At 47.4% G+C, this 15152-nt stretch overlaps 1 protein-coding gene across 1 annotated transcript in view; it reads right to left on the bottom strand.

Annotated features, from left to right (window-relative positions):
• Positions 1–11149: 11149 nt before the first annotated feature.
• The window catches only part of MAVS (mitochondrial antiviral signaling protein), a 39365-nt gene continuing 35362 nt past the window's right edge, over positions 11150–15152 (bottom strand). The window contains exon 9 of the mRNA XM_066572928.1: positions 11150–12282. Coding sequence (XP_066429025.1) covers positions 11638–12282 — 645 coding nt within the window. The 3' untranslated portion in view covers positions 11150–11637. The remainder of the gene's footprint in view (positions 12283–15152) is intronic.

Below are 15152 nucleotides of genomic sequence, written 5' to 3'. Positions count from 1 at the left end.
CAGTTCTTCTCTGCCACCCCTCCGCCACTGTCGGGGGTGTATTACCAGCAGTTCTTCTCTGCCACCCCTCTGGTTCCGGCACTGTCGGGGGTGTATTACCAGCAGTTCTTCTCTGCCACCCCTCCGGTTCCGGCACTGTCGGGGGTGTATTACCAGCAGTTCTTCTCTGCCACCCCTCCGGTTCCGGCACTGTCGGGGGTGTATTACCAGCAGTTCTTCTCTGCCACCCCTCCGGTTCCGGCACTGTCGGGGGTATATTACCAGCAGTTCTTCTCTGCCTCCCCTCCGGTTCCGGCACTGTCGGGGGTATATTACCAGCAGTTCTTCTCTGCCACCCCTCCGGTTCCGGCACTGTCGGGGGTGTATTACCAGCAGTTCTTCCCTGCCTCCCCTCCGGTTCCGGCACTGTCGGGGGTGTATTACCAGCAGTTCTTCCCTGCCACCCCTCCGGTTCCGGCACTGTCGGGGGTGTATTACCAGCAGTTCTTCTCTGCCACCCCTCCGGTTCCGGCACTGTCGGGGGTGTATTACCAGCAGTTCTTCTCTGCCACCCCTCCGGTTCCGGCACTGTCGGGGGTGTATTACCAGCAGTTCTTCTCTGCCACCCCTCTGGTTCCGGCACTGTCGGGGGTGTATTACCAGCAGTTCTTCTCTGCCACCCCTCCGGTTCCGGCACTGTCGGGGGTGTATTACCAGCAGTTCTTCTCTGCCACCCCTCCGGTTCCGGCACTGTCGGGGGTGTATTACCAGCAGTTCTTCTCTGCCACCCCTCCGGTTCCGGCACTGTCCGGGGTGTATTACCAGCAGTTCTTCTCTGCCACCCCTCCGGTTCCGGCACTGTCGGGGGTGTATTACCAGCAGTTCTTCTCTGCCACCCCTCCGGTTCCGGCACTGTCGGGGGTGTATTACCAGCAGTTCTTCTCTGCCACCCCTTCTGTTCCGGCACTGTCGGGGGTGTATTACCAGCACTTCTTCTCTGCCACCCCTCCGGTTCCGGCACTGTCGGGGGTGTATTACCAGCAGTTCTTCTCTGCCACCCCTCCAGTTCGTGCACTGTCGGGGGTGTATTACCAGCAGTTCTTCTCTGCCACCCCTCCGGTTCCGGCACTGTCGGGGGTGTATTACCAGCAGTTCTTCTCTGCCACCCCTCCGGTTCCGGCACTGTCGGGGGTGTATTACCAGCAGTTCTTCTCTGCCACCCCTCCGGTTCCGGCACTGTCGGGGGTGTATTACCAGCAGATCTTCTCTGCCACCCCTCCGGTTCCGGCACTGTCGGGGGTGTATTACCAGCAGTTCTTCTCTGCCACCCCTCCGGTTCCCGCACTGTCGGGGGTGTATTACCAGCAGTTCTTCTCTGCCACCCCTCCGGTTCCCGCACCGTCGGGGGTGTATTACCAGCAGTTCTTCTCTGCCACCCCTCCGGTTCCAGCACTGTCGGGGGTGTATTACCAGCAGTTCTTCTCTGCCTCCCCTCCGGTTCCGGCACTGTCGGGGGTGTATTACCAGCAGTTCTTCTCTGCCACCCCTCCGGTTCCGGCACTGTCGGGGGTGTATTACCAGCAGTTCTTCTCTGCCTCCTCTCCGGTTCCGGCACTGTCGGAGGTGTATTACCAGCAGTTTTTCTCTGTCACCCCTCCGGTTCCGGCACCGTCGGGGGTGTATTACCAGCAGTTCTTCTCTGCCTCCCCTCCGGTTCCGGCACCGTCGGGGGTGTATTACCAGCAGTTCTTCTCTGCCACCCCTCCGGTTCCGGCACTGTCGGGGGTGTATTACCTGCAGTTCTTCTCTGCCACCCCTCCGGTTCCGGCACTGTCGGGGGTGTATTACCAGCAGTTCTTCTCTGCCACCCCTCCGCTTCCAGCACTGTCGGGGGTGTATTACCAGCAGTTCTTCTCTGCCACCCCTCCGCTTCCGGCACTGTCGGGGGTGTATTACCAGCAGTTCTTCTCTGCCACTCCTCCGGTTCCGGCACTGTCGGGGGTGTATTACCAGCAGTTCTTCTCTGCCTCCTCTCCGGTTCCGGCACTGTCGGGGGTGTATTACCAGCAGTTCTTCTCTGCCACCCCTCCGGTTCCGGCACTGTCGGGGGTGTATTACCAGCAGTTCTTCTGTGCCTCCCCTCCGGTTCCGGCACTGTCGGGGGTGTATTACCAGCAGTTCTTCTCTGCCACCCCTCCGGTTCCGGCACTGTCGGGGGTGTATTACCAGCAGTTCTTCTCTGCCACCCCTCCGGTTCCGGCACTGTCGGGGGTGTATTACCAGCAGTTCTTCTCTGCCACCCCTCCGGTTCCGGCACTGTCGGGGGTGTATTACCAGCAGTTCTTCTCTGCCACCCCTCCGGTTCCGGCACTGTCGGGGGTGTATTACCAGCAGTTCTTCTCTGCCACCCCTCCGGTTCCGGCACTGTCGGGGGTGTATTACCAGCAGTTCTTCTCTGCCACCCCTCCGGTTCCGGCACTGTCGGGGGTGTATTACCAGCAGTTCTTCTCTGCCACCCCTCCGGTTCCGGCACTGTCGGGGGTGTATTACCAGCAGTTCTTCTCTGCCACCCCTCCGGTTCCGGCACTGTCGGGGGTGTATTACCAGCAGTTCTTCTCTGCCACCCCTCCGGTTCCGGCACTGTCCGGGGTGTATTACCAGCAGTTCTTCTCTGCCACCCCTCCGGTTCCGGCACTGTCGGGGGTGTATTACCAGCAGTTCTTCTCTGCCACCCCTCCGGTTCCGGCACTGTCGGGGGTGTATTACCAGCAGTTCTTCTCTGCCACCCCTCCGGTTCCGGCACTGTCCGGGGTGTATTACCAGCAGTTCTTCTCTGCCACCCCTCCGGTTCCGGCACTGTCGGGGGTGTATTACCAGCAGTTCTTCTCTGCCATCCCTCCGCTTCCGGCACTGTCGGGGGTGTATTACCAGCAGTTCTTCTTTGCCACCCCTCCGGTTCCGGCACTGTCCGGGGGTGTATTACCAGCAGTTCTTCTCTGCCACCCCTCCGGTTCCGGCACTGTCGGGGGTGTATTACCAGCAGTTCTTCTCTGCCACCCCTCCGGTTTTGGGCCCTGTTTTTGGCTGTCCAAGATGGCTGTAGTAATTTTCCATCTACCTAATGCACACTGTGTGTAATCGGTCGGGGACGATGTTGCGACACAGGTTCACAATGGCGCGGCGATGACAGATGGAGGCGGAGACAGCAGGGTTTTTTAATAAAAATCTGCTTCACTGAAGGATTAGGCGCTTACACTTCCTCGGAGGGCGCGGGGACGTGGCATAATTAACCGGACGTCGCACACAAATATCACGTCTCCAACATACATTGCGCAGTGGGCGGAGTCACTGCAGGGTAAATCTCTTCTCCTCTCCAAGGGCGACAGTGCACTTCACTACTTCACTCTTCACTTTTGCAGCCTAATGAGCCATTGGTGTCAGAGTACACCACAACTTTTTGAAGCTCGGCGTCACTGCGAACACGAACACCCCTTAGATGCCAATCATCATCTCCATACAGTCTCCTTGACGCCAGTACTCAAACTAGCGCGGATCGCCACTTCCTGCCCCCCTTACACTTTGCATCATGAACCTTCACATCGCTCACCATACTGCACCCAGTATTACTAACTGGTAACTATTAACACATCGCAACCCGTGCTTTGAAGTCCCTTTGAGGAGCCGCTCCCCGGGTCCCATCCGTCAGTCGTGGTCGCTGTCCTTAGTGTGTGCATACTACTGTCGTTGGACCGGTCTCTAGCAGCTTGCTCCTGCATCCAGATCCTAGGTCATGACGCCGTCATCTACTTCAAGGACGGAGTCCCCTGCAGGAAAGGAGACTCCCTCTCCTTCCATGCCACGCTGCATCATGTTTGGTCCCTGGTCATCGGGTCCTTTTTCCAGACACATTACTGTGCTGCTCTCCCGTCATGGGGACAGCACCCTGGTCACCACTTTCAATGGCCGCTGCCACGTCTCTGTGGCCTTCCTGCTACACGATCTATCCCCTACTGGCCACTCTCCTAACAGCCCCCCAGCATGGGGAAACTGCTGCTGTGCTGCTATGAATGGCCTCTGCCACTTCATGGCCGTTGATGCTGTTGACTCTCTCCCCATACACTTGTGATGCAGCTCTAAAACTTCTCCATCTGGCCAAGATGGCCGTTGACATGTGACCTGGGGGGTGTGGGTTAGCCCTCATACACAGCCCAAGTAAATAGAGCTGTGTGGAGCTTCATGAGTTAACCCCTTAAACTCCCCCTTATATGTCCACTACTCTGTGACTGGCTAGTGTTGATCATGTGAGCAGATCTTGCCAATCGGAGAGCAGTGCACTGGGAGAGTTAGGTGGTTTGAAGACTGTTGACCATCCTGGACAGTTGTAAATGGGACCTAGAAATGCCAGAACGTAGGGAGGGCACAGGGCAGATAACAAGTGCAGATAATATACCTTCCTCTCCTTCTAGGCCTGGGACAGAAGTTTGTTCTGAAACTAAAAAGTGGATTTAAAGGGGTATTCCGGAGACTGGGCGAAAGTTTCAGAAGCTCCCTAATGTTTCCACTTTTTGTCATTATTCCAACCATTCATCTTAATCAACGAACTGAACTTCAGCACTTTTTTGCCGACTACACCGCCGCTCCTTTCCAGCCAGCTTCAGATTTCCACACTGTTATTTAAACGGCTGCCGGGGAGTGCAAAAACTACATCTCCCACAATGCTCCACTGCCAGTTACTGACGAGTGTGCATTCACAGCTGTGATCGTTCCCAACAAGAGAAACCAAGTAATCTTGTAGATATGATACCTATTAATGGCCAACAAAAATACATGATGTTATAGCGAGCTTTCCAACCTCTCAAGGTCTAACCTGAGAAAGGACCCTGAGCAGTTGGAAAGCTTGCTATAACATCATGTATTTTTGTTAGCCATTAAAATCATATCTACAAGATCACTTTGTTTCTCTTGCTGGTTTCTTTTGCTCTACTGGCTAACACCGTACCAAACTTTTTTAATTTCCCGACTGTGCAAACTACGTCATTAGAGAATGTGAAGGCACTGAGCATGCTTGACAGTAAAACAGTGGAGCTTACAGGACGTAACCATTGGGTACCTGCAAATTGTGACTGGCATATCTTGGTCACAATATAGGTATTGCCATCATTGGTGGGTCTAGGTAGAGCTTTCAGGTTGCAGCTAAGTAAACTCAAGCTACATCTTGGCAACAATTGTGTTTTTTGCCCCTAAGTAGCCATTTGCTCTCTAAAATGTCATTCATGTTGGGATCTTAAGAGTCGGGATGAAGTCATGTGACATTGCATTCTTTGGGGTTGCACTACGAATAAACCATAGCAACTACAGTGACTCCAGTCTTCCACAATGTTGGCCATGGTGACCTACCAGGTCGGTTCATAGATTATAATGGGCCTTCCCATTCTCCACTGAGTAAAGCCAATCTTGGTCAACAGCAGCCGAATGCAGAAGTATTCTGTCACAAATTTATGCCTGTGCCATTGATAGTTTTGGCACGAGACACCGTTACAAGGGTAGCCTCATTAGGTCAACCTCTTAGGGGATATTGATTTCATTGAGGAGGGTCTCTTGCCCAAGACCGTGCAATTTATGAGCTTAGAATGGAGAGCAGCTGTATCAGGATCAGTGGATGTGGACCTGCTGTGCCACACATTTTTCACTGGCATAGGGCCAAATCCAGAGGTGAGACCCAAGGTCCCCCCGTCTTCATGCTTTAACCTTACTAATTGGGATGTGGACTTTACTACTGTGGCTCCAAGCTGTTACTTGAGACGTGGTCCCAGTAATGTGGTGGTTGACTCAGCTATATACCAAGCTGTGATACCTGAGTGTGTAAACAGGAGTGTAGTCAGACATTCGAGGTCAGAGGAAGGCAACACAACTTAAGGGGGCTATACCAATGACATTGTTATCTCTATCTGGACGATAGGGGATAACTAGTTGACCGGCAAAGGTCTGACCGCTAGGACTCCCACCGATCGGCGGGCCCATGTCCCTAAGAGACTGGCAAAATGAATGGAATGGCAATATGCATGCTCGTCCACCGCTCCATTAATTTCAATGTTAGTGCTGAAAATAGTCGAGTTCAATCTTCGGAATGCTCTTTGAAATGAATGGAGTGGTGGCTGAGCATGTGCGCTGCCACGCCATTTTTCTTCGCAACCTGTAGGGGTCCCAGCAGTTGGACCCCCACCGATCAGCTAGTTATTGTCTATCCTGTGGATAGGGAATAACTTAATGTAACTGGAGTACCGCTTTAAGAACTAGGGGCAAGCCAGAGGTCAGAAAACAGAGAATGGGTTCAGGGTCAGCGGCAGACAGAAGTATAAGGAGCCGTGCTCAGGAGCGGAGATGGGAATTAAGTCAGGATTAGCCGAAATTAGGAACCCGAGAGTCTGAATACACTTAAATAGCACCTTAAGCAGAACCAAAAGACCACACACTCAGGCATCAGGTGAGGGTGTCTGATATAGCCAGTGGTAGCAGTGGTGCACGGACGGCTTCCATTGAAGTCAATGGAAGCCATCCGACCCGCGGCCCATCCACAATTGACATTCCGCGTCATTGCCTAGCGACGGTGTGGGAAAAATAAACATTTTTTAAAAAAATCTGTACTAGAACAGATGGCGGCTCACAGTACAGATAAAGAAGTATGCGGAAACCTACCCGTTTGTGTGCAGACAGCCTAACAGTGACAGAACATTTTAAGTACGATTGCCTTAATCGGTTACCTTATTATCTGATTGGTTTTCTGTTTTTGTTTTCTGTTTTGTTTGTCTCAAATCCAAAATAATATTATTGCAGGAAAGTAATAACCTTTTGTATGTGTAGTACCCCAGAGTTCGGGTCCCACAGCACTGCTATTGCTATTTAATGTGAAGTGTGTATATATATGTTTGTAAATGTGTATAATGTTAACCTATGTGTATGACTTTAAATGGTCAATAATGGGTTAACTTTCGGTGTACCTAACACTGCATGACTGTGCATAAGACTCAAAGACCTCACAGTCACCCATAGCTAGCCTGGGATTGGATAGAGAGGGTTTCCCTAGCTCAGGATTGGTGGATAGGATAGGTATAAAAGATAGAGAGTAGGCGGGGTTAGCCAATTTAGTTCTGGAGATAGCTGAGAGAAAACAGCCAGAGATAGAGACCAGGGAGTTACATGGAGAACATCTTCACGAAGTCTTCCACAGGAAACATCTACCAGAGTCAGTGCGGTGGGAAGGAAACCTCTAAAGTGTAATTACAAAATCAAGTTTAATTTAGAGTGTCAGTAGGAGGGAGAAACAGAAACAAGCAAGGTTAAGCCAGCAATCAAATCCCAGTTAACCCTTTATAGCTCAAGTCAGCTAACTGAATCTGTAGTGAATGATCCACATGCATTCTGTGACCTAAATAATGTCACCGCAATGGACCTCATGTGGCACAGAGTGTTAAGGCAGCAGATGCAGTTCTAAGCTCTCACTCACAACCTGAAGGTCATGGTTCAGGTAGCCGGCTCAATGTTGACTCAGCCTTCCATCCTCCCAAGGTCGGTAAAATGAGTACCCAGCTTGCTGGGGGTAATAAATAAATTACCTGAGAGTGCTGCGGAATAAAGTCCCTTTCTCTATCTTCCCTGGGAATGGTGTAACCGCTATTGCGACAAAGAACTCTCCTAATATAGTTGTAATTGTGTTTTCATCTAAAGTCTGCTTCCTGAAGTGCTTCCCACCACCTACAACAACTGCACTGAGGTACTACACACCACTACAGGAGTGAAAGGACTACTACCCCCTTTTTTGTTTAGTTCTCCACTTTTTATATTTATTATTTTTGCTTGGAATTGGTCTTTACCCATTTACGGACTGGCGTCACGACAACTAACATTTTACCCTACCAGATTCCGTGGGTAGCAGGCCATAACAGCTGTTGTTGTTTATTTTATTTGAATTATTATTTTTACTACTGGCTTAGGTAGGCCCAATAGACCCCATTTTTGCCATTTAACAGGAGGAGCAATAGACCCACCATGACTGCCATCTCAAATTCCCCTCGCTGCTTAATACCTCCTAGGTCTGGGTTGTTATAGAAGCCAAATTTTGGCATCACGAACAGGATGAGCTTCCGCGCTTTAAACCAGCATTCACACAGGATGCGATTTTTGATGCGGTTTACTTTTACACTAGAGTGGAGTCATCTGAGTGAACAGTCCTCGGACCCTGAACCTAAGACAAGTTCCATATCAACTCTCTGAGCCTTATGGAGGAAAGAACAAGGTTGTGGATTCTCTGAGTTTGAATGCCTAGTAGAGTAACGTATTCCGGAAAATAATAGTGTATTTATTCAGCCATCTTGAAAATCTGGATGTCAGTGTTACTGAAAGTCTGGAAAAGTAACTTTATTGAAAGAAAAGAAAGTCAAGAGAAAGTGTGTTTTACAGTGTTTCATACTGTGATTAAGAACTGTTTACTACTGTACTGCCGCATCAGCAAAATCCAGAATGGCGGCTAGAATGTGAAAAATTGTAACTGCGCCACAGCTTCAGAAAATGGCACTCAAGCGCGGGGAAACTTCTGCATCATCTTCCTACAAAAGCCAGCGAAAGCACAGAATACATCTAGCTAAGCCCCACCACTGGGCAGTCCTGCATTCTACTAGTGCCAAATCCCTGCTGGACAATTTCCGTCTTGTCCCAGCCAGAGAGGAGACAACACCTGCGCACCTCCACGACCAAAGACTGCTATCCTTTCATCGCAAGATGTCTTCACGGTGGAGGCCTGTCGACTACCCCTCAAAGCAATCTGGCTGGACTTTTGGGGACGAACCCCAGATCCTTACGCTGATACCAGACAAGCCTGAGGCCTCTTCTGGAGGCCGTGGTTCCCTCGCTGAGCACTGTGATGTTCCCACTGCTAGCAGTGGAGCTGCCGCTGCTGATAGCGCTGCTGGCCTGGGAGTAGACAAGGGACTAGGTAAGCGACTTTCATCGGCACCACTACTCCCACAGATCCCTATGTTGCCGCGGAGATCCCTGTCACTCCAGGCCTCAATCCTCCTGCCGCCACCGTCAGTCCCTTGGACCCCACTAAAGATGCAAGCCCAACCACTTCTGCAGGCTTGCAGGTGAACAAACCTTCTTCTCCCCTACGTGTGGGGAAATATTTAACGACGCCAAACAGAATGTCACGGTAGCTAAATGGAAGGCCGTCAGGGAGGTAAGTCAGCGCCTCGGTCATCCCAAAGCCAAGGCGATGTATGTGAATTTTCTCCGTCGACAGTAGTTCAGGAGAACTGTCCACCAGAAGGCCTCATTTAGTGTATCATGATAAAGCTCCATGATGAGGCGCTTTATCCGTCATGGAGAGTGTCTCCATCTTCATCCGGGGTGGAGGGAGCTAATTTGGTTCCATGGCCTCTGTCACTGGATTTCCCTCCCATGTGGAAACTTCGGAGGAAGATGAACCACCCTAGTGGCGTCCAAAATAAATGTTTATGCAAAGGACTCCCGTTATGCAGGGCCTTTAGTTATCCTGAGGGCCCTTGATGTTGAATTATTTAGTAGTGGCAGAGACTTTTGTGTTCAGGTTGATACATTCCTGCTACTGTTTGTTGTATTTTTGTGTTCTTCACTAAGACTCCCGTCTAGGTTGAGCAAAGTTGTTTCAAAGACCTGAAAGAGATTCCTTCTACAGTTGAGCCTTTCTTTATCCACCAGATCATTATGGACGTTAATGATGTTCATTAACGTCATTATGGCCTCTTTCACACGGGCGACAGCGATGTCACCGCAAGAAAATCACAGCGATATCGCATCGGTGCTCTGCGTGATATCACTGCGTTTTCTCATGGTGATATCACAATTTTGTGTCGCTACAAGGTCAGTTAATTGTTTTTGCTATTGGATTGTATACTAGGAAGATATAGCCTGCTGCTAGTATAAGAAGTGAAGGGGTTAAGTGAAACCATTTCTATATACAGAGAGTGATACGAGATAAGACAGAAGATAAGATAGTCCCTCAGACCCCCTCTTGCATTCCTTCTCACTGAAATCATAGGGTTTCATTGTATATTCTAGTTATACCTTAAAAGGTGTAACTTATGTTAAACATTTTAGTTGTAGCCTATCATGTATTTTAATTATTCTTGGAGGTATATACTTTTCCTGTGATGTCATTTATGGTATATAAACCACATTCAACTTTGAATAAATTAGAAATCATTTGATACCGCATCAGGCTGGTGGGATTTGTATTTCTCCTAAGGGCTCATGCTTTCTACACGAGATATGAGATTGTCTTCTCCTTGGTAAACAAATCAAATTCTCCTTACATACGACTTTGTAGCACTCTTTTGCTGGGATTTTTCTGGTGGAGTGCAGGGGGAGGGTTGAAATATAAACCCTACCCCGAAGATAAGCCCTAGGTGCCTAAAAAAAAAACATCACCTAAAAGGCACTGTTAGGCTCCACCTCAGGTCCCTGGCAGACTTGCTTGTAGTTTTCCCTCAGAAGTTTGAAAAACCCCACCTTCAGGAAGCGCTTGATGTGATTTGCTCTCGAGCGCCGCGGCTCAACAAATCAGAGCCAACGCTTGCTAAACCAATCACAGCCACTGTGACTACCATCTCAAATTACCCCTTGCTGCTTAACCCCTTAGTGACCACCCCATAGACTTTTTAGGTCCTGCTTTAGTAGACTTTAATCCCCAGGTTTGTAAAAACACGCTCGCTCTGGGGATTAAAGCCACATGGGCTAAGGACGTGACAGCTCCCTGCTGTCAGCTATTTGAGGTAGCCGACAACCTGGAGCTGTCATGGGGGGCCACGGAATTTGTTGTTGAAGATGATATTGCATGACTGCTAAAGCTAATCAGAGGCCACAAAATCAGCCTTATGAACTCCTGGGATCATGGCACCCAGGTTGTGGCCGCTGATGCCAGGATGGGTTGTGATGCTGCAGCCTCTGATTGGCTGCAGAGATCACGTGATATCTGGTGACATCATCTTCAACCAGAAACACCGTGAGGACAGTGGGAATACAGTGCCAGATCATCCTGAGCCTGAAATTTGTCAATGTAAAAGGATCTTAAACCTAAAGTTTATCTAAAACGCATTACAATGGCCCTTTCTGTAAAGATTGGAACGTTGACTGCAAATTGAGGTTTTTGTAATATGGACAGTTTATGGGAAATTGCATGAGATATCAATGTGTTTTGCCCGATATGTATTTTTCTCGGATGGTTGCAAAGTAAAACATAGGATCGTAGCGTTTACCATTGCATGCATACATATTAGATAAAAGTCAATCAAACCAGCTATGGAATCATCAGTGATCTAACAGGTGTGAGGGCTTTTGTGTAGTTGACCAGTGCCGAATGCCAGAGGGGTAAGAAAAATGAGCATGTTGGATTTTAACTGTTTTCTAGGAGGAGCCATTTCAGGAAGGGGAGAGGGTGATCGTAGAAAACACAGTCCTTTGGATTTGCGTTAGAAAGTCCAAAAAAATATTTTCTTTTGTAATAACTACTGTCCCAGGAACCGCCAACAACAACTTCCAACACCAGGAACATTTCCACACATTCATACGAGGGACGTTAGCAGATGCTTTGTACTTTAGGTTTAAAGGCCCTTAAGTCCGTTAGATCTAGTTTTGTCGACTTTTCCATAGGAGGTATAAAGAAAGGCAAACAGAAGCAACTGTGATTGTAATTAACACTGTTCTTTCGAGATCCCTTCCCTCTGCCTTTTTGCTAGAGTTTTGCGGTGTGCTCTCATAAGTTGGCTCACTGGTATTTGGGGTTTTCCTTGGCATGTTCCTCAAAACATCGTCATTGCCTTTCATGAGGTCTTCTTCAGGACTCTCGCTGAAATGAAGACTATAATGACTAAAATCTCTACTTTCAAAGCTGTTCTCCTCCGGCTGCTTTGATGAATGATCAAGTGGTCTACGACGTCGTGAGTTGGACTTCGAGTCAAACGAGAAGTCATTCTCCTCCGGACTTCTTCTTTCTCTTGTCTGCAAGCTTCGGTTGTTAGGAGTGCTTGCTGGTGGAACTGTATCCCGTGTGATGGATCTAGAAGACCGATTGTTAATATTAATCGAATCATTGCTCTCTGTACAGTCACTTATTTCAAATTTAGGGCTACAGGACATTACTGATGACACCCCACTTCCAGCTGTGTCATCTCTAAACCCTTGTGCAGACAGCAGCACTCCTGGTTTACTGGGACAGTCTTCATTAGAATCGTTATTGTTGTCCAACGGTCTGCAAGAAGAACCTGAAACAAGCTAGAATGACATAATGCAAACCAGATGTAAACAGTATAGAATAAGAATAAACGTAAAATCAAACGAAAATTCTGTACAATTATGACGAAACTAGATTTATATAGTCTTTTATTATGTTTTACTACTTCTTAAAAATTTAGAACTTAAAAAACAATGCCTGATGTCATCATATTCTGCCCCCCATTATTTTATTTTTTCATTGATAGGGGTGGGTGGGCTTGTTTTTTTTTTGCGGTTGGGGGTGGGGGGGGGGGGGTGGTAGTCATTTTTATTGGTACCATTATGGGGTAGTTACAACTTTTTGATTGCTTTTTACTTACTTATTTTTTTGAGTGGCAGGATAACCAAAAAAGGCAATTATGGGATTGTGTATTTTTCTCTTAAGTTTGTGATAAATATTGCAATATTTTGATATTTTAGACTATAAGTCGACAATTATGTTAATTATTTTATGGGTTTGATTTTTTTTTACGTGAAAACTGAGAAATGGGGATTTTTAACTTAATATTTTTTCCTTTTCGTACTCATAGAGGACTTGGGCTTATGATCGTTTGATTGCTTGTACATTAGTTCAGTATTGCAGTATATTGTAATTTTACTGGCAGTCTGTTAAGTCTTGCCACAGGTAGGGCTTAATATGCATCCATGTATGACAGCTGTGGGAGCCTTCATTAGGATGTGCGCCATGCCAACACACTGGCACTCATGATTACATCGAAGGAGGCTGATGAAGCGTTGGAGGAGTTCCCTTAAGCTAGCTGCTTAGACACCACGGTCAGTATTGAAACAGTTAAATGGCTGCAATCGAAGCTAGCTTCCACTTTAGCCATTGCTGGTGGTCATCAGAAACAGCTGATAGCCATCAGGGTTACTGCTGCAGTCTGTGTGATGATGGAGGCATGTGTAGCCTGCCCCCTATATCAGCATTCTTGCTGTGCTACTGGTTTAGCAGCTGAAAATAAGTTGACAGCTGTCCTTTAACCAAGTGGTTTTCAATGTGGGCGTTATTGCCCCCTGGTAGGCATTTTTACTTCTCACAAGGGCGGTGGAACGAAAAGGGGTGGCAGGGGGGTGTTGGAAATAAAGGGGGCCGTAGGGGGCCGTTCTGTGTTTGCTTTGTTGATTTTTTTCGTCTAGTAACTACATTTTTCTAAAAATTAGTAGTGATATCTCGGTTTTCGTCGATAATCCGTCTGAAAGCAATCACTGAAATCTGAAACAGACCAAAACCGAGGCAATTATTTCCATATGAATCACTTACATGTAATGGAAGTTGTGTGTAGCCTGCACGCCTCTATCATATAATGTATGACTTTATAACTCCATGACTCCGCTACAGATCAATCACACTTCATAACACTGGATAACCTACAGCACAACCTAACCCGCTGTATTCCATAATGCCGCTGATTGGCTGGAACCGCTTCAAACTTTCAGTTGTGTGGGTCTCTGGGAGTTGTAGTCCTAGTGGAAGCCAAGCGTTTTTTTAAAATACTGATATAAACTACAACTCCCCGAGACCCACACAATTGAAAGTTCCAGCCAATCAGCAGCATTATGGAATACAGCGAGTTAGGTTGTTCTTTAGGTTATCCAATGTGATCTGTAGCGGAGTCATGGAGTTATAAAAGTCATACATTATTATAGGATAGAGTGACATAAGCAGTGCATTCTTGAAGCATACTTTATAAAAATGGCTGAGAAGAAGAAATGCCGTAAATATTCAAATGAGTACTTCAAATATGGATTCATCCTTTCTCCTACAAACGGACAACTTCCCTTGTGCCTCGTTTGTGAAAAGGCACTTTTGAATGAAGCTATGAAGCCTTCGAGACTGAGTGATCACCTTGTAAAAATGCATTCAAAGTGGGTAGGAATATTTCATTTTTCCAAGATTTAAAGTCAAACTTTGAGAACTGCGGCACTGTAGGCAAGCTGTTTAGTAAATATAACCTTAATGCTGACAAAGGCCTCCCTGCTTCCTATAAAATATCTTTATTAATAGCGCAATGTGTCAAATCATATACTATTGTGGAAACACTTGTAACCACCAACACAAAAGGCTCCTCTATTTACAAAAGAGTGGAAGAATTTTTCCAAGAAAAAAAAACACCCCTTTAAGAAATGTACTTGCTTGTGCAACCCACGGAGCTGCATCCATGATTGGTCGATATTGCGTATTTATAGCCCATTTAAGATCTGCTATACCTGGCATAATGGCAGTCCACTGTGTCCATCGGCAGCATCATGTTGCTAAACATTCATGTGAGAGATTGCATGATTCTCTGCGCTATGTAATTAATGCTGTTAACAAGATAAAAGCGCACTCTTTGAACGAACGTCTTTTCCACAAGCTTAGTCAAGACCATGACGAAGAATTCAAATGTCTACTCCTACACACCGAAGTGAGGTGGCTGTCCAGAGGCAAGTGCTTACGATACTTCTACGAACTTTTGACATAGTAATCGAGTTTCTTCGGCTGATTGACCCAAGCCTTTGTGATGCAATCGAACTACGACGTCTTGCCATTGCCTATCTCACAGACATATATGACAAACTCAACGAGATCAACACAAATCTACAAGCAGACAAAATGAATTTCATTAAGGCTAAAGGCATAATCTCTTCCTTTAATGACAAACTGGACCTTTATACCAATAACCTGAGTCGATGCAAGTTCTGTCAGTTTTCGAGTCTTCAAGAAATTGCAGGCAAAGACGGAGACAAACTTCAATATGCAGACTTTTTTTGCTCACACCTCAAACAAGCCAAAGAAGACATGCAAACTAGGTTTCATGATCTATGTACCCTTGAAATACCAACGTGGGTACTCAATCCACTTTCAGCAGACGTAGGAGATTTCATCCCAG

The sequence above is a fragment of the Eleutherodactylus coqui genome, chromosome 7 (genome assembly GCF_035609145.1).
Source record: "Eleutherodactylus coqui strain aEleCoq1 chromosome 7, aEleCoq1.hap1, whole genome shotgun sequence".
NCBI lineage: Eukaryota > Metazoa > Chordata > Amphibia > Anura > Eleutherodactylidae > Eleutherodactylus > Eleutherodactylus coqui.
This window is presented reverse-complemented; position numbering and strand designations above follow the sequence as displayed.